Here is a 19,976-nt window from a genome sequence, read left to right as displayed (position 1 = left end):
TCTCCTAAGAGCTATCTTACTGATCCTTCTAAGACCCCTCTGCTGGCTTTTCCTTAATTTATCTCTTGGATCATAAATGTTGTCAAAGACCTAGTTTGAAGCTTCAGCAACATCTTTAACTTTCTTCTCCCCTTCCATTTCAAATAATCATCAATATCACCAAGTGCTGTGAATTCAACTACTGAATCAGCTCTCTTATTAAGCTCCTCTTTTCTTTTCCAATACCCTCATTAGTTTCATCATATTTTTTCTTGAACAATTTCTGGGGAATGGAAATAAGGAGAGTGTCAGTTTTTTTTTCCAATCGCCTTTTAAATGACTTCTCTATGTCCATCCATTCACACCAAACCATCAACTAAATCATCATTTATTGAGTATCTATTCTATGTCATGAGATATAAAATCCATGAGGGTCCAGCAAAGTACTTGGCATATAGGAAGCACTTAATGGATATTTGTAAATGAATAGACAAAATATACCACTCCTTCACCTTCAAAAACCTCACCACACTGTTGTCAGAATTATTTTTGCAAAATTTAGATTGGGCAATGTTTATTCCTTCCTCAGAAACTTTCCGTTGCTCCACATGGACACTTCTACAAAAAACAAAGCCTAAACTCCCTTAGTCTGTTCCCAGACAACCTATCCAGACTTATCTTTCCACATCTGTAACATAAAGTGCTGTTCTTCCTACCTGCAATTTTCTTCCTTCTTCTTAGTCTAAAGAAATTCTATCCACCTCCATTGACATCTTTTTGTCAATGAGATATACTTTGCATACTATAAAATTCAACATTTAAATGAATATGATTCAGTGGTTCAGATAGTTGCACAGTCATCACCATTATCCAATTCAAGAGCATTTTAAACACTCCAAAAGGAACCACGATGTTCTTTAAGCAATCACTCTCATCCTCCATTCCTCCAACCCCTAGAAATCACTAATCTACTTTCTGCTTACTTACCTTAGAATACTTATCTATTCTGGGTATTTCATATTAATTGAACCATGCAATATGTGACATTTTGTGTCTGGTTTCTTTTACTTAGTATGATATTTTCAAAGTTCATCCATGGTGTAGCATGTATTAGATTTTCATTCTTTTTATTGCCAAATATTATTCCATTGCATGGATATAACACACGTTATCATTCACTCGTCAATTGATGGGAACTGGGGTTGTTTCTACTTTTTTGTTATTATGAATAATGCTACTAGTAACAATCATGTACATGTCTTCATTTGAATTTCATTTCAATTCGCTTAAGTATAAGAGTAAGAATGGAATTTCTGGGTCATATAGTCACTCTACACATATCTTTTTTAGTAACTCCTGAACTCTTTTCCAAAGTGGCTGTACTATTTTACATTCTCATCAGCAGTGTATGAGGGTTGCAATTTCTCCTCATTTTTCAACTTATTTTGCATTTTATTTATTAAATTATAACAAATTAAGTGGGTATGAAGTAGTATCACCTTGTTACACTTTGCATGTCCCTAGTGACTAATGATGTTGACTATCTTTTCATGTGCTTATTGGCCCTTTGTATGCCTTCTTTGGAGGATAGATTATTCAAATATTTTGCACATTATTTTTTATTGAAGTGTAGTTTATTGAAGTATACAATAGTATGTTAGTTTCAGGTGTACAATGTGGTGATTCAACATTAATAAACATGAAGTGATCACCATGTATAGTCTAGCTACCATCATTTACCATACAAAGTTGTTATATATTATTACATATTATTGACTGTATTTCCCATGTTGTGCATTGTATCCCCATGTCTAATTTTATAAATGTAATTGTGCACATTTCAAAATTTGATTGTTTGCCTTTGTAATTGTTGAGTTGTAATATTGTTTCGTATATTCTTAATGCTAGATTATTTTCAGATATATTGTTTGCAAATATTTTATGTCATTCTATAGGTTGAATTTCACTTTCTTGATAGAGTCCTTTGATACACAAAAGTTTTTAATTTTGATGAAGTCTAACCTATTATTTTTTTTCTTTTGATGCTTATGCTTTTGGTGTCATATCTAAGGATCCACTACCAACGCAAGGACACAGATATTTACTCCTATGCTTTCTTTTAAGAGTTTTAAAGTTATATCTCATATGTTTAGATCTCTGATCTATTTAGAAGTAATTTTTATATATAGCAGGAGACAGAGGGACCAATCTCATTATTGTATTCTCTGGTTGTCCCAGCATTATTAGTTGAAGAAACTATGCTTGCACAATGAATGGTCTTAGCAGTATTTTCAAGGTTGAATTTCGAGTTCACTGGTTTCTACAACTATAGTAAGGGTCAGGTGTGAAGGAGGATCTGGCCCTGGGCAATGTTAATGGCTCTAGGGTTCCTTACAAGCTGCAGCCACATTCAGCTGTGTAAACATGTCCTAAGGCCTTGTAACTTCTCCAGCCCTTCCCTTTTGAAGTCTTTTCCTTTATTGCTTCTCTCCTGCAACTCCCACACAAAGATCCCACTAAAAAGAAGAACTATACACCAATTTCCCTGTTGAATATGGATGCAAAAATCCTCAACAAGATATTAGCCAACTGGATCCAACAATACATTAAAAAAAATATTAGCCCTAAGTAAGTACAAAAAGATCAAGATCATACCGTGCATATTTTCAGACCATAATGTTATGAAACTTGAAATCAGCTACAAGAAAAAATTTGGAAAGGTAACAAATACTTGGAGACTGAAGAACATCCTACTAAAGAATGAATGGGCTAAACAAGCAGTTAAAGAGGAAATTAAAAAGTACATGGAAGTCAATGAAAATGATAACACCACAACCCAAAACCTTTGGGATGCAGCAAAGGCGTTCATAAGAAGAAACTATATAGCAGTCCAGGCCTTCCTAAAGAGGAAAGAAAGATCTCAGATACACCAACTAATGTTGTGCCTTAAGGAGCTAGGAAAAGAACAGCAAACAAAACCCAAAACCAGCAGATGACAGGAAATAATAAAGATTAGAGCAGAACTTAATGCCATTGAAACCAAAATAACAGTAGAACAGTTCAATGAAACCAGAAGCTGGTTCTTTCAAAGAATTAACAAAACTGATAAGCTACTAGCCAGTTTGATCAAAAAGAAAAAAAAAAAAGGAAAAGACCCAAACAAATAAAATCAAGAATGTAAGAGGAGAGGTCACAACCAACACAACAGAAATAAAAACAATAATAAGGGAAAATTATGAGCAAGAATATGCCAATAAAAACGGGTAATCTGGAAGAAATGGAAAAATTCCTAGAAATGTGTACGCTATCAAAACTGAAACAGGAAGAAATATAAAAATTGAACAGACCCATAACCAGTAAGGAAATCGAGTTAGTAATCAAAAATCTGCCAAAAAACAAGAGCCCAGGGCAAGATGGCTTTCCAGGGGAATTTTACCAAACATTTCAGGAAGAGTTCACACCTATTCTCTTGAAGCTGTTCCAAAAAATAGAAATGGAAGGAAAACTTCCAAACTCTTTCTATGAAGCCAGAATTACCTTGATTCCAAAACCAGACAGAGACCACTCTAAAAAGGAGAACTTTAGACCAATTTTCCTGATGAACATGGATGCAAAAATCTTCAACAAGATATTAGCCAACAGGATCAAACAATACATTAAAAAAATTATTCACCACGACCAAGTGGGATTTGTACCTGGGATGCAGGGCTGGTTCAATATCCACAAAAGAATTAACGTGATTCATCACATCAATAAAAGAAAGGACAAGAACCATATGATGCTCTCAAAAGATGCAGAGAAAGCATTTGACAAAATACAGCATCCTTTTTTGATAAAAACCCTCAAGAAAGTATGGATAGAAGGAGCATACCTGCAGATCATAAAAGCCATATATGAACGACCCAACACTAATATTATCCTCAATGGGGAAAAACTGACAGCTTTCCCCCTAAGGTCAAGAACAAGACAGGGATGTCCATTCTCACCACTGTTATTCAACATAGTATTGGAAGACTTAGCCTCTGTTATCAGAAAACACAAAGAAATAAAAGGAATCCAAATCAGCCTGGAGGAGGTCAAACTTTCACTCTTCACAGATGACATGATACTCTACATGGAAAACCCAAAAGATTTCACCAAAAAACTGCTAGAACTGATTCATGAATTCAGTAAAATGGCAGGGTATATAAAATCAATGCACAGAAATCTGTTGAATTTCTATAACAATGAACCAATAGAAAGAGAAATCAAGGAATCAATCCCATGTACAATTGCACCAAAAACCATAAAATACCTAGGAATAAATCTTACCAAAGAGGTGAAAAACCATACACTGAAAATGATAGAAAGCTTATGAAAGAAATTGAAGAAGACACACACCAAAAGGGGAAAATATTCCGTGCTCCTGGATAGGAAGAACAAATATCGTTAAAATGTCAATACTACCCAAAGCAATCTACATATTCAATGCAATCCCTATCAAAATAACACAAGCATTCTTCACAGACCTAGAACAAATAATCTTAAAATTTGTATGGAGCCAGAAAAGTCCCAGAATAGCCAAAGCAATCTTGAAAAAGAAAACCAAAGCAGGAGGCATCACAATCCCAGACTTTAAGTTGTACTTCAAAGCTACAGTCGTCAAGACAGTATGGTACTGGCACAGGAACAGACACTCAGATCAATGGAACAGAATAGAGAACCCAGAAATGGACACAAAAACGTATGGCCAACTAATATTTGACAAAGCAAGAAAGAATATCCAATGGAATAAAAACAGTCTTTTCAGCAAGTGGTGCTGGGAAAACTGGACAGGGACATGCAGAAGAATGAACCTGGACCACTTTCTTACACCATACACAAAAATGAACTCAAACTGGATGAAAGACCTCAATGTAAGACAGGAAGCCATCAAAATCCTCAAGGAGAAAGCAGGCAAATACCTCTTTGATCATGGCCGCAACAAGTTCTTACTCAACACGTCTCCAGAAGCAAGGGAAACAAAAACAAAAATGAACTACTGGGACCTCATCAAAATAAAAACTTCTGCACAGCGAAGGAAGCAATCAGCAAAACTAAAAGGCAATTGACAGAATGGGGGAAGACATTTGCAAATGACATGTAGTCTTCCTTTCCAATATTGATGTGTTTTATTTTTTTATTGCACAATTTCCTTGGTTAATACCTCAGTACAATGGTAAATAAGCATGGTGAGAGTGGACATAATTGTCTTGTTTTTGATCTTATAAGAAAAGCATTCAGTCTTTTACCATTAAGTACAATGTTTGCTGTATGTATTTTTTTTTAATGTTTTCTTATTTTTCAGAAAGAGTGTGAGCAGGGGAAGGACAGGGAGAGGGGGAGAGAGGTTCTGAAGCAGGCTTTTCTTTGACAGCAGCAAAACCCATGTGCGGCTCAAACTTGAACTGTGAGATCATAACCTGAGTTTAAGTCAGATGCTCAACTGATTGAGACACCCAGGTGCCCCATGTGCGTTTTATATAAATACTTTTATCAGGCTGAGAAAATTGCCTCTATTCCTAGTTTGCTTAATGTTTTTTTTTTTTATAATTAAAGAGTGTTGGATTACGTCAAGTGCATTTTCTGTGTCTTTTTTATTAATAGAGTGTATTTCATTGACACATTTCTCCTATGTTGAATCAATCCTGCATTCCTGGGATAAACCCTAATGGTCATGGTACATAATCTTTTTAATATGCTTCTGGATTTTATATGCTTGTATTTTATTAAGTAGTTTTACATTTATATTCATAACGCATGGTGGTTTTTTTTTTGTTTGTTTTCTTTTCTTTTGATGTCTTTATCTGCTTTTGTATCAGGGTATACTGGTCTCATATACGAAGTTGGGAAGAGTTACCTTCATAGTTTTTGAAAGAATTGGTGAAGAATAGGCATTAATTTTTCTTTAAACCTTTTGTAGAATTCATCATTGAAGCCATCTGGGCCTAACCTTTACTTTGTGGGAAGGTATTGGATTAGAGATCCAATCTTTTTACTTGTTAAATTTCTACCTATTCGAGTTTTCTATCTCTTCTTTTGTCAGTTTTAATAGTTTGCAAATTTCTAGGAATTTCTCTTACATCTTAACTAGTTCATTGTCTTACAGTTATTCATAGTATTCCCTTAGAATTAGTTTTATTTCTACAAAGTTAGTAGTAAGGTCCTCTTTTTATTAAATATATTAAATATTTTAACAATTTGAGTTTTCTTTCTTTTTCCCAGGTTGGTCTAGCCAAAGGCTTGTCAATTTTGTTGATTTTCTTTAATAACCAAATTTTGGGTTTGTTGATTTTCTCTATTAATTTTCACTTACTATTTCATTTATTTCTGCTAAGTATTTTCTTCCTTCTCTTTGTTCTCTGTTTAATTTGCTTTTCTCTTTCTAGTTTTCATTTTAAGGTGGAAGATTAGATTATTGGCTTGAGAGCTTCCTTATTTTCTGAAGTAGGTATTTATAGTTATTAATTTTTCTTTGAGTACTACTTTCACTGCCTCCAATAAGTTTCAATATGTTGTGTTTTAATTTTTGATCATCTCAAAGTATTTTCTTATTTCCTGATAAATTTCTTTTGACCCACTGGTTAATTGGGAATGTGTCATTTAATTTCCACATATTTGTGAATTTCTCTAATTTTCTTCTGTTAATTATTTCTAATTTCATTTCATTGTGGTTGGAGAAAATATTTTGCATTGTTTTAGTTGTTTCAAATTTACTGAGCCTGAATTTGTGGCCTAACATATGGTCTGTTCTGGATAATGTTCCATATGCACTTCAGAAGCGCATATATTCTGCTGTTGTGTGGAGTGCTCTGTATATGTCAGTTAGAGCCATTTAGTTAACAGTCTTGTTCAAGAAATTTTGTTCAAGTCTTAAATTTTCTTCTGATCTTTCATCTAGTTTTTCTATCCATAATTGAAACTACAGTATTGAAGCCTCAAACTATTATTGTTTAATTGTTTATTTCTCTCGAAAATTCTGTCAGGTTTTGCTTCGTGTATTTTGGGGCTGTTTTATTAGAAGTAGTTATGTTTATAATTGTAATGTTTTCTTGATGGATTGACTCTTAAAATTATTAAATGTCTTTCTTTATCTCTAATAACAGTTTTTGTCTTTAAGTCTATTTTCTTGAATACTTGTATAGCTACCCCAGCTGTATTTTAGTTACTGTTTGCATGGTATATCTTTTTCCATACTTTCAAAACATTTATGTGTATGAATCCTACATATACATACAATGCAGTTAGATTGTTTTCTTTTTTAATGTAAGTTGTCTTTTTAAATTTTGTTGTGGTTTGAGTACAGTTGACAAACCATGTTACATTAGTTTCAGATGTACAACATAGTGATGCAACATCTCTATATGTTATGCTATGCTAACAAGTGTAGCTACTACTTGTCACCATACAATGCTATTACAATATCATTGACTATATTCCCTATGTTGTGCCTTTTATTCCCATGACTTATTCACTCCATAATTGGAAGCCTGTATCTCTTACTCCCCTTCATGCATTTTCCCTTTCCCCTAACCCCCATTCCCTCTGGTAAGCATCAGTTTGTTTTCTGTATGTATAGGTATGATTATGCTTTTTATTTGTTTATGTGTCTTGTTTTTTTAGATTCCACATAATTCCACACTACCAATCTTTGCCTTTAAATGTGATAATTTAATCTATTCATATTTAATATAATTGTTTACAAAACAATGTGTCTGCCCTTTTGTTATTTGTTTTATATATATCCTGTTTTTATTTCATTTTTCAATTTCCCCTCCTTTATGCTATTACTGTAAAAGATTACATCTTTATACATTATAATCACATTAACATTATTGCTTTATGTAGTTGTCTTTTAAATCAGAAAAAAATGAGTTACAAATAAAAATTCATTTATACTTTCTTTATATTTACTTATGTAGTTATATTTTTGATGTTTTATTTCTTCATGTTGATCCAAGTTACTATCTAGTGTCCTTTTATTTCCAATTGAAGACTACCCATAGGATTCTTCATATGACAAATCTGCTGGTGACAAACTCTCCCAGTTATTGTTAATCTTGGAATACTTTAATTTCTTCTTTGTTGTTAAATTGCAGTTTTGCTAAATATATAATTCTTGATTGAAATTCATTTTTTTAGTACTTTGAATATTATCTCACTGTCTTATGGCTTCCATTGTTTCTACTGAGAAATCAGCCATAAATCTTTTTTTTTTACATGAATGCACGTTATTTTTTAAAATTTATTTCTTTAAATTCAAATTAGTTGACATACAGTGTAGTACTGGTTTCAGGAGTAGAACCCTGTGATTCATCACTTACACATAACACCCAGTGATCACCACAACTAGTGCCCTCCTTAATACCCATCACACATTTAGCCCATCTTCCCACCCACCGCCCCTCCATCAATCCTTAGTTTGTTCTCTGTATTTAAGAGTTTCTTATGGTTTGCCTCCCTCGCTGCTTTTATCTTATGTTTCCCTCCCTTCCTCTATGGTCATTTCTTTCATTTCTTAAACTTTATGAATGAGTGAAAATTGAGAATCTCATGTATGATAACGTGCCTCTCTCTTGTTTCATTGGCTTTGGCTTTTGATTATGTGTCTAATTGTAGATGTTTTTGTTTTTTCAAAAATTTTTTTTCCTACTGGGGTTCATTGAGCTTCTTATATTTGAAGAATAATGCTTTTCATCAAATTGAGATTTTTAAAGTTATTTAAAAATAATATTCCATCTGTAATTTTCCATCCTCTCTTTTTAGGACTTTCATTATGTGTACATTGGTACACTTGATGGTGTCCCACATGTCTCTGAGGGACTGCTCACTTTTCCTCATTCATTCTATTTTCTGTTTTTGTGGCTAATTTCAATTGTCATCTTTTCAAGTTTAATGATTTTTTTGCCACGTTAATTAGCTCTAGTAAAATTTTCTCCCAATGATGTTTTCTTTTGGTTATTGTACATTTCAACTGAAGCATTTGTAGATGGCTCCTGTTTTATAATTTATGTCTCTTTTGATATTGTCTATTTGGTTTGAATCAGTTTCATTCTTTTAGGTCTTCAGACATGAAATTTTTAATTTTTGAACAGATTTAAAATAATTTATTTAAAATCTTGGTTTAGTAAGTCTAATACCTGTACTATGTCAGAAACAGTTTCTATTCATTGAGTTTTTTCCTGTTTATGAGCTGTACTTTCTAATTTTTTTGAATATCTCATATTTTTGTTGAAAACTGTTTTTTAAACAGTTTTTTTTTTATATTTTTATATTTTAAACAATATAATGTAGCAATTCTGGAAGCCTGATTCTCTCTCTCTTTCTCCAGGGCTTATTGTTGGCATTGCTTGTTGTCTTAGATACTGTTTATTTGTTTAGTTACTTTACTGAACTAATTCAGTACAGTCTTGTATTCTTTATCATGGATGGCCAACAAAGTCTCTGCTAGTTTAGCTTGATAGTTAGCAAATGATTAGATAGAGAATTCCTTAAATACCTAAGACAAACAAATGTCCCACTCTTTTCTAAAGAGCTCTGTTGGCTGTAGAAATATGTCCTTAACACTAACCCAGGAAGCTTATAACTGCCATAACCTTCACTCCCTGCTTATGCAGAGCCCCAAGGCTAGCCAGAGGTAAGGACTTATGACCTTCTCATGTCTTTCCTGAACATGAACACAGCACTATGCTTGGCAAGTGCATTCCTTCTAGATTCTTAGGAATGTGTCAAAGATTTCCATAGCCCCTATTGACATTTAATTCTTCAGTTTTTCCTTTTAAACTTTTTGGTCAGCCTCTTGTTTCCCTCAACTGTTATCCATTGCTTCAAGCAGATGTATGACACATATATCCTTTTCCCAAGGGAGAATTTTAGCACGGAGTAATCAATATAGACAAGCGTTTTGAGTCAGAGAACCGACACACATGTCAAATAATGACAGTTGTTGGAAACTAAACTGTTCTGCTAACTCAAGGCTACTAATGGCCTGGGAGGAGTAATGGATTTAGAAAAAGTTAAAATGCCACAAAATTGCTGTTATTAACAACATTTAGCTGTTTTTATCCTAAAAATGCTCCCTGGATTGATGCAAAACCTCTAGCTATTTTTTTTTATTTTGGAAAAAAGTTGATTTTTGTTTGTTTGTTTGTAGAAAAAGTTGATTTTTAAAAACTTTGCCAGTTATTTTATTGCTTTTGTACAGAAGTAAATACCCAGAAGTCATAACTCTACCATTTCCACTGACATCACCCATAGCCACCTTCTTTGTAATACTTCCTAAATCTCTCTCAAGAAAATTAATAGCTAAATTTCATAAGTTATTAAAAGCAAAATATGTCTTTTTAATCCATGTTGAAAGACGCTCAGGACTATAGCTACACATTTATTAGAGGCCTATGAATCCTGGCTTAATCTTGCCTTAGAAAGATGTGAAGGATGACCAGGTAACACCCAACTTTTCAGCATCATAAGAAAAGTGTTGAGACAGGTCCAGGTATGGAGCTGACTGACCCTTACTTACTTTCTCCTACTTAGCTTTCTTTATTACTTACTTAATAATTTCTCCAGACCATTCAACTGTTCACTCAAGGGTACCAGGGCCCTTGACTGGGCTCCCTTTTCCTTGCAGACTCTTCCAAGTCACTCAAGACTAATACTGAGACACCTACAACCATGCAATCTCCCTTGAAAGGTGAGTTTTACTATGGTTCTGTGGGTGCAATAGAGGTCTGAAATGATGTCATGGAAACCAAAGAAGGTTCAATGCCGTTATATTTGTAATAAGAGGTTACTGGGTTCCTCAGAGAAAACATAGCAATAACAGAATGGAAATAAAAGAAAGGGAGAAATGATTAAAATGTTGTGAAGAAGTAGAATAATGAATATGTATATTCTTCTTTGTGAGAACATCTGAGGCAAAAGTAAGAAAAGAGAGTACTCATGTTGGAAAAGAGAAAACTCTGACTTATGTTTTGCTCCTAATCTGACTTTCTGTGGAACTTTGGATATGTTGCCCACCCTCCATGGGCCTCTTCCCACCACCAACAGTAAGAAACTAAGATACATCATCCCATAGTACCAGTGGTCAATTCCTTTCCAGGAAATCTGGAAAGCTCAGAATAAATTCCCAGTGAAGGTACCCAAACTTTTCAGCCACCCTTTGCCTCATAGTTTTTGGATGGAAGAGAGGCCTCTGATCCTAATACCTTGTTCTTATAGCAACATCTACAGTGACCTCATTTTGGAAGTGGACCACTGAAGTGGATGGCTACTCTGGGGACACCAGTGCTGAAACAGGTAAGGAAAAGGACAGGACTTCTATCTTTCCTTCTAGGCTCTGAACTTTGCAACTGAAACTTTTCACAATACACACTATTCTGTGGCATTCAACTCTTCAAATGAATGCTGCACAATTGTCAAAGGCCCTGGAGATGAGCTTAATGGGTGGGATGGGGAGGGACAGATGCAGATTCAGTAATGAGTCAGAGTGTGGTTAAGCGGTAGTTGTGTTTTTAGCTGGTTTACTGTTGTCATAGTAATACACCTCCCAAACACTCTAAGCAAGAATAGGAATTGGACTATGACCTCAGCCAGCTCTCTTAGGGATGTAGGTATTGGATCATATAAGGATAATGTGAGGGCCTCGTTACTTGAGCTCTTAACCAGGGCTCACCAAGAAGCTTGCAGCTGATTTCTGAGTTCTCGAGAGTTTCAAGGATCCCTAAGTCATGGTATCAAAGATCCAAACCCTGAAGAGAAGCTTGTTTTCCCTGGAACTTAGCTTTTTTGCACTGGTACGCCTACATTGATTGTTAAAATAATGAAATATAGGGGCGCCTGGGTGGCTCAGTCAGTTAAGCGTCTGACTTCACCTCAGATCATGATCTCATGGTCCGTGGTTTCATGCCCCACATCCGGCTTTGTGCTGACAACTCAGAGCCTGGAGCTTGCTTCAGAATCTGTGTATCTGTATCTCTCTGTCCTTCCCCTGCTTTCTCTTTCTCTCTCTCTCAAAAATAAAACAGTGATTTTTTTTCAAAAAATAACGAAATGCGTTCATACTACTTGATAATTAACTACTTCCCTTAATAATCAAGATCCCCATTATCAGCAGAGCTGCCCTCACTTATCCCTTAGAACTCTCCAGATCACACATTGTCCTGCAACAAAAGTGTGTAGTAGAGACCCCAAGTTTATAGTAAACATCTATTTCGATTAGCTGATGCTAAATAGTGATGACTGTCACTATTGGTCTCATTCTCTGATTGTATACCGTTAATGGTGGACTTCTTAATGCCCATGTACTTCTCCCCTTTTGGCTGCACAACATTTTATCTTTAGGCATAGCCCAAAGCTGTTTTGTGGGCTACTTTTGAATTGCCACCTTTGGTTTGAAGGTTTCCATATTGCATGGCTTTTGCAGGGCAACATCCAATAAGACAAGGGAGATGAGAAGATAATTTTTGGAGAGTTATTTTGATAAAATGAGAAGATAACCCCAAGGGAATGGAAATTTTCAGATATTGTGTGTGTGCATTGCATCCTCTATCAAGTTTTGTTCTTGTTGTTGTTTTGTTTGTTTTTGTTTTTGTTTTTACTACTTGATTCCCTCCAAGGGAGATTCTTCCTTAAATCTCTAATGGTTTATAGCTTGGGTTCTCTTATTCCATCCTAAAGCATCAGAATACACATTCTTCTCAAGTGCACATGGAACATTCTCCAAAGTAGATCACATACTAGGTCACAAACCAGGCCTCTACAAGGACAAAAAGACTGAGATCATACCATGCATATTTTCTGACCACAGCACTATGAAACTTGAAGTTAGCCACAAGAAAAAATTGGAAAGACTGCAAATACATGGAGATTAAACAACATGCTACTATAGAATGAATAGGTTAAGAAAGAAATCAAGGAAGAAATTTTTTAAATACATGGAAACAAATGAAAATGAAAACACAATGGTCTAAAACTTTTGGGATGCAGCAAAGGTGATGATAAGAGGGAAGTATATAGAAATACAGGCCTACCTCAAGAAGCAAGAAAAATATCAAAACCTAACCTTACACCTAAAGGAGCTAGAAAAATAACAACAATGAAGCCTAAAACCAGAAGGAGTAGGGAAATAATAAAAGTTAGAGCAGAAATAGATGATATAGAAACTAAAACAACCAAACAAAAACAGTAGAACAGATGAATGAAACCAGGAGCTGGTTCCTTGAAAGAATCAATAAAATTGATAAACCCCTAGCCATACTTATTAAAAAGAAGAAAGAAAGGACCCAAATAAATAAAATCACAAATGAAAGAGGAGAGATAACAACCAACACCACAAAAATAAAATTATAGGAGAATATTATGAAAAATTGCATGTTAACAAATTGGACAATCTGGAAGAAATGGAGAATCAAAAAATCAAAGAAATACAGCTTGGATTCTCTCAGCTTCAATCACAGTTCTGGGGACCACAAATACTAGTTGTTTTTATTTTTTTTTAATTCAAGTATAATTAACACACAGTGTTATATTAGTTTCAAGTATACAATGTAATGATTCAACAATTCTATACACTGCTGAGCACTCATCACAATAAGTGTACTCCTAATCCCCTTCACTTATTTTACCCATCCCTCCACCCACCTCCCCTATCACAATCACCAGTTTGTTCTCTATATTTGAGTGTTTTTGTTGTTTCTTATTCTATTTGTTTCATTTCTTACTTAAATTCCACGTATGAGTAAAGTTATGTGTTATTTGTCTGTCTCTGACTTACTTATTTCACTTAGCATTATATCTTCTAGATCTATTTTATTCAAATGACAAGATAGTACTTTTTATAGGTGAGTAATATTCCAGAGAGAGAGCACAAGTGGGGGAAGGACAGAGAGAGAGGGTGAGAAATAATCCCAAGCAGACTCCATGCTGTCAGCACAGAGCATAATACGTGCTTCATCATATGAACCATGAGCTCATGACCTGAGCTGAAATCAAGAGTCAGATGCTTAACCAACTCAGCCATCCAATGCCTGATATTCCAGATTTATAAGACAAAGTATTTTAGGGTCTGGCAAAAATAAAGCCAGTTGTAGCAACAAATCCTAAGGATAATTGAGTTTCTTTCTCTACCCCTCTCTATCCACTGATCTTACCCCTTAGATTCAGAATATTGTAGCTATAAGTGCATTAGACATTATACAATCTTTTCACTAAACTTACGGGGAAACTAATACATACTCAATAATTTGACTAAAGTCACTAAAATTTATTTTTTTAAGATGGCTATAAAAATAAGTGCCTCAAACTTAGTGCCTTAAAATAACACAAATCTATTATCACACACTTCTGGAGATCAGAGGTTTGACACTTTGAGCTAAGATCAAGGTATCAGCAGGGCTGTGTTTTTTCTGGAGGCTTTGGGGAAAAATTAGTTTCTTTTTTTTTCTAGCTTCTAGAAGCTGCTCATATTCCTTGGATCTTGGTCTCCTTCCACCATTTTCAAAACTAGCAATGCAGCATCCTCAAGTCTCTCTCTAATTCTGACCTCTTTTGTTTTCCTCAACTTTTTAAAAATTTATTTATTTATTTTGAGAGAGAGAGAGAGAACATGAGCAGAGTAGAGGCAGAGAGAGGGGAAATGAAGAGAATCCCAGGTTGTCTCTGCAGTATCAGCGCAGAGCCTGATGTGGGGCTTGAACTCACTAACTGTAAGATCACGACTTGAGCTAAAATCAAGAGCTGGTTGCATAGCTGACTGAGCCACCCAGGTGCCCCACCCCTCTTTAACTTTTAAAAGACTGATTACATTGAGCCCACCAAGGTAATTCAAAATAATCTCCCCATCTCATGGTCAGCTAATTAGCAACTTTAAATATATCTGCAACTTTAATTCTTCCTTACAATTTAAACTAAAATTCTCACATGTTCTGGGGATTTGGATATGGACATTTTTGGAGAACTATTATTCTGCCTACCACAGTCATACAGCAAGGAAATAACAGATCCAAGACTAAAAGCCCAGTCCAGTGGTTTCCTTCAGCTTATAGGCATAATTGGGATAGTTAACTCAGGAGACTCTAGAAATACGTTTAGAGGAAAAAGAAATCTGAATACTTGCCCAGAAAGTGTGAAGAAAATAATTCTTTTGGCTAGACATAATTGACCAGAGTATCAATTAGGTAGCATTTTGTGAAGTGGGGAAGTCAAGGTACTATTTTCCTTTAAGAGAAGGTGAAAATATCTTGTCTTGGCCCCCTGGAAAGCCTGGATGACTAGTTCAAATGCCCAAGCCAATCAGCCATCAGTTAGTGGGCTTGGAAGATTGTATTTATACATGGAGTCTCTTGCCTCTCTCAACTCTTTCTCATAGGTTTCGGGTCTTGTTTGTCTCTCTGGATAGAAAATAAAGCCAGGAGAAAATTAAAAATGGAAAAGAAAATGTTATCGCGGGCTCCCTGGTTGGCTAGTTGGTTAACTGGCCGACTCTTGATTTCAGCTCAGGTCGTGATCTCACGGTTTGTGCTTTTCAGCCCCACATCAGGCTCTGTGCTCACAGTGCAGAGCCTCCTTCAGATCCTCTGTTTCCCTCTCTCTTTCCCTCACCCACTACTGCTCTCTCTCTCTCAAAAATAAATGAATGTTTAAAAAAATAAAAAATTTAAAAAAAGTTATGGGCTGGTTGGGCTGTTCCTTGGAGTTTCTGTTTTTAAACTCATTTTCAACCATATACCTCTTGGCCTTGTTTTGCCTCCTAGGAAAGGGCCTACCTACCTTTTCCATCATTCTCATCATTTCCCTGTGCTGTATGATGGTCTCCATCCTGGCTTATGTCATGCTCTGCTGGAAGACATCCCAACAAGGTCAGTTATGAGTATAACTGAGTGGCTTTTGCTCATTAATTCATTCTGACAGTATAGTTAAGCATAAATTCTGTACCAGCCACTGTGATAGGCACTTCAAAGAGCTCCCAGCTTAGAGTGGGAGTGAGAAAAGAAGTGTATGGAGATAGATATGCAAGCCAACAATGACAAGATGATGTATGGAAGTTAATTCAGAAATCTTTGTTAACTAGCTTAATGAAAGCCATCACTGTAATGGTTTGTCTCATGAGGATGCAAGAGAAATGGAAGTCACAATCCTTGGCTTCAAGTTTATTACAATTTATTTAGAAGATTCAAAGTAGAAATATGAAGTTTATCAATAATCATACATAACAAAAAAGGCTATAGACTCAAAGCCTGGAGAATATAATCAATGATAAGGTTTCCAGAAGAAAGGAGAGTCAGTTAAGGCTGAAGAGATTAGCAAGAACTTTTAGGAGGAGGTGGGACTTAGACCAGGCCTTGGAGGATGAAAAAAAAAAAATTAGAAGGCAGTGTTCCAGGAAGAAGGAATTACATGAGGAAAGGTGCAAAAGCTCAAAAGATGACGGTGAGTGGGGCCATCAATGTAGAAAATTCAGAGGAGAAATTCAAGAGAAAAGGAAATTTTATTATTGATAACAAAGTATCTTAAATAACAGGCTAAGGAATTTGGAAATTTTTTCTCTAGGCCTTGCAAAGGAACTAAAAGTCAGCAATTAAAAAAAAAATAAATTGATGACATCATGGAGGTGCAGTTGTCAGGGCCATTTAATAACTGTGAGCCAACAGAGGAGTTAAAAGAGAATTTGGATGTTGATTTCTAAGTAAAATCTAAATACACCTCAAAGCCTGCTGCACTGGCCATTTTGCCTAACATTAGTGTGTCTTTTCCTCCATAGAAGCTTCTATTCCCAAGTAGCCTAGTTTCCACCATGAGTCTCTGAAGGTCTTGGCTAGTCAGGGTGGCTATGACTCATGAGGCTGAACTTGGAAGTAGAGATAACTCAAGTAGCCACAAATCCCAGCGAAAACAACATTCATCATAGCCTCAATGAGATTAGGTGTAAACTGTAACCATATTAGATTTTTTCCCACACAAAAACCTTATAGGGCTGTTCATAGCCCAGGGAATAGAAGTCAAAATTTGAATTCCATTCAAGGCCCTCTCTGATGTGGCTTTAGCCTATTTTCTTGACCCCCATCACTCCTTAATTTCATTTCCAATCACTGGGCTCAAATAGGCAAATATGCCACATATACCTAATGCCTCTATGCTTTTCCCCTTTTGGATTGCCTTCTCATGATTGCCTTCCCAGAATTTCTATTTTTATCTCTCTATAATGGAGATAGCCTTAGGCCATTAATTCAATTTAACATGTGACTACTATGTGCCAAAGTGTGGGTATATAAAAAATGAAATAGATAACACCTGTGGTATGGGAGCTATCAGGCCAGTGGGGCTGGTAAGACATGGAAACACAGGGCTGTATCACAAAGCAGAGGGCCTGTGGCATGCTCTGTTTTCTTTCTTGTGTTTGAATGCATGCATCCCCAGTTGCATTCTTGAAAGTTTATAAACTCCTAGAGGGAAGTACCAAGAAACATCCATGTTTGTATCAGGTTATAGAGCCTTTAAGCCTGCACGGACTGCAGATAGTTCTCCTCCACAGACACTAGGGGGAAATGGTGACCTACTTCAGGATTTTTTCTGAGTGCAGAGTGGAGATGAGTGCATTTGGAAATGGCTTAGGCCATGGTCCCTGAGAGGCTAATTTAACCCCTTCTGCCTGGGCCCTGGCCTGGTCAAGTTTTCACAAAAACTCCCTGGGGATCTTTGGCAAGATTTCTGGGTTGAGAGTGCGTCCAGCTCCAGTGTTCCTTCCTCTACCACACCAAGCAACTGTTCCAGCCCGATGTCCTGAACCAGAGTATACCAAAGAGGATAGTAACAACGTGTACTTTTCCTTTCTCTGAGAAATCTGTATCCCTGTGTTTCAGTTTATCTTCCCAATACCTCCCAATAGAGATCTCTCTTTTTGTCTCTCCTTCCCTCATTCTTTGGTAACCAGTGTCCACGTTTGGCCCTTGTCCACTCCCCATGGAGACTTCTGACTTGATTTCTTCTTCTTTTCTAGAACATGTCTGTGAAGTGGCCAGGTAAGATTACCTCTGCTTTTCCATCTTCTGACCCCTTCCCTGCCCTCATTCTGTTTGTCACTGGCATGGAAGAAAGAGAGGTTGGCATAAACCCAATTCTAAGCCCCGAGGCCTTCAGGGTCAGGGAATAGCTTTCTTCCCCCTCTGAAGCACCTCCAGAGGATCTTTCTTGACCCACTGATGACATGGAATAATCCAGGCCCACTAGCCTCCTGTTCCCAGAAACCCTTAGTAACAAGAGCCTAAGGGTCAGTTGGCAAGAATTGGGGCAGAAGTGTGGGAAACTAGAGTCCCAGCTTCAAGCCCCTCTTTATGTGTGGTGGGATCTTGGGCCACAGGGCACATTCCAGGGAGGACAGCAATTCTGGTGAAACCTGGAGAGTGGCTATTTTCACAAGTGACTGCTCCAGTGAAGAGTCATCTTCCCAGACTCCGGGCATTGACTACTCTGACGATCCCTGCTTGGGCCAGGAGCACCAGATCATCGCCCAGATCAATGGTGACTATTCTCACCTGCTGCACACAGTTCCTCCAGATTATGAGCTTTTGACTACCAAAGACAAAAGCACCTGGTAGGCCATGGTCTGCTGACATAATTGCCTATTCAGCCCCTGAATTCTGCACAGCCATCTTCCCTGCTACTTCCATTCCTGGATAGCCCAACGGGTCTTTCATCACTGAAGTTCTAAGAGTGACTGGCTTTGCCCAAGAAGTTATATGCACTTCAAGCAAGCCTGCTGCTGGGTCATGTCTTAGACCCTTCTATTATCCCTTCTGCTTCTTCTCTTCAAACACCAGAGGGAAGTTCCGATAGCACTGAGATGTGGTCATCATGCTTCCAGACACCACACAGCTTTGGTCTCTTGCCACCAGAAGACCAGAGGGAAATGCAGCTTTGCCTGCTCAGGGGACCAGTTGTGTCCAGGATCACTTCCCTTTCTTCAGGGCCAGATACCTTTTTGTGTAACAAGCTAGGGTTAAGTTTTGCTCCTGAGCTGTGAGTCTAGTGCTCTGGTATTCTTTTGGTGCTCAATAAAAATCAAATCATGATAGCAACCTTGGTTATATTGGTCTTCTCTCAAGTACCCATCAAGTGATTAAAATGAGACTGGTTGAGATGTTTGGGGACTTGGAATTATGAATAGTACCTTTTCTTTTTTTGTCTTTCTCTTTCCCACACATACCATCTTTACTTTACTTCAGATGTGGGCCCATCTGGGACACAATGAATATTTGGCAAATTCGTATTCAACTGTCTTCCATTCCCTTCCCTGTTATCCTGCCAACTCCATTTGGATGACTCTCTTAAGTCAATTGGAAACCTGAAAATGAGGGACCCCCTCTTCTGTTTCAGGGGACTGTGGAAGTAGAGATGAAAGGCTCCATTTATTTCCAAAGTATGAATACACCACCCTCAAAGATTTCTACCTCCTGGAATCCTGAAATCTTTGCAATAGTTGTCTTCACCATAAGTCATCTCTATACTCTGGCCTTCTTACAATGTGGGGGTCCAAGCAAAGAAATATTTTTCCTCAAGCACAAATGAAAACTAGGAGTGTGTGTGTGTGTGTGTGTGTGTGTGTGCGCACGCGCTCGCGCATGCATACATGCATGCATGTGTTTGACAATTTGCATGTGTGAACGCATGCATACACCTTTATTTCAATCTCCTCTATGAAGACCTGTTCTAGGTTGACTCAACACTTCTTCCTTTTCCTCATGTAATTCATGTCAAATAAACTTCTTTGCTCTTCATGGAAGCTGTTTTTGACACGTTGGGTTCTAATGCAGCCCAAGGTCAGCTCAGGTTTCACCAGGAGATTCTCTCCTTTGGGATGATTACAGAAGTCAAAATAGTACACAGAAGTGAACAAGAATTATTCCTTTGCTTCACCACCATCAACCTGCCAAGTCCATGGTCAAAACCTCAGCATTTTCTTCATCCTCATATGCCAGCTTCAC

General features: G+C 36.7%; 1 protein-coding gene across 4 annotated transcripts in view; it reads left to right on the top strand.

Moving 5' to 3' along the window:
• Nucleotides 1-19,070, top strand: part of VSIG4 (V-set and immunoglobulin domain containing 4) — a 29,884-nt gene extending 10,814 nt beyond the window's left edge. For 2 of the 4 annotated variants that reach the window (XM_007094652.3, XM_042975184.1), the window contains 5 exons: nucleotides 10,628-10,690; nucleotides 11,218-11,295; nucleotides 15,750-15,854; nucleotides 17,993-18,014; nucleotides 18,353-19,070. In XM_007094652.3, the coding sequence (XP_007094714.3) occupies nucleotides 10,628-10,690; nucleotides 11,218-11,295; nucleotides 15,750-15,854; nucleotides 17,993-18,014; nucleotides 18,353-18,590 (506 nt within the window). In that variant the 3' untranslated portion in view covers nucleotides 18,591-19,070. Of the gene's footprint in view, nucleotides 1-10,627; nucleotides 10,691-11,217; nucleotides 11,793-15,749; nucleotides 15,855-17,992; nucleotides 18,015-18,352 lie in introns of those variants that run through there. The other 2 variants (XM_042975185.1, XR_006213574.1) reach the window with 2 other exon arrangements.
• The last annotated feature ends 906 nt before the right edge of the window (nucleotides 19,071-19,976 follow it).

This window comes from Panthera tigris, chromosome X, assembly GCF_018350195.1.
Source record: "Panthera tigris isolate Pti1 chromosome X, P.tigris_Pti1_mat1.1, whole genome shotgun sequence".
NCBI classification, from domain to species: Eukaryota; Metazoa; Chordata; class Mammalia; order Carnivora; family Felidae; genus Panthera; species Panthera tigris.
This window is presented reverse-complemented; position numbering and strand designations above follow the sequence as displayed.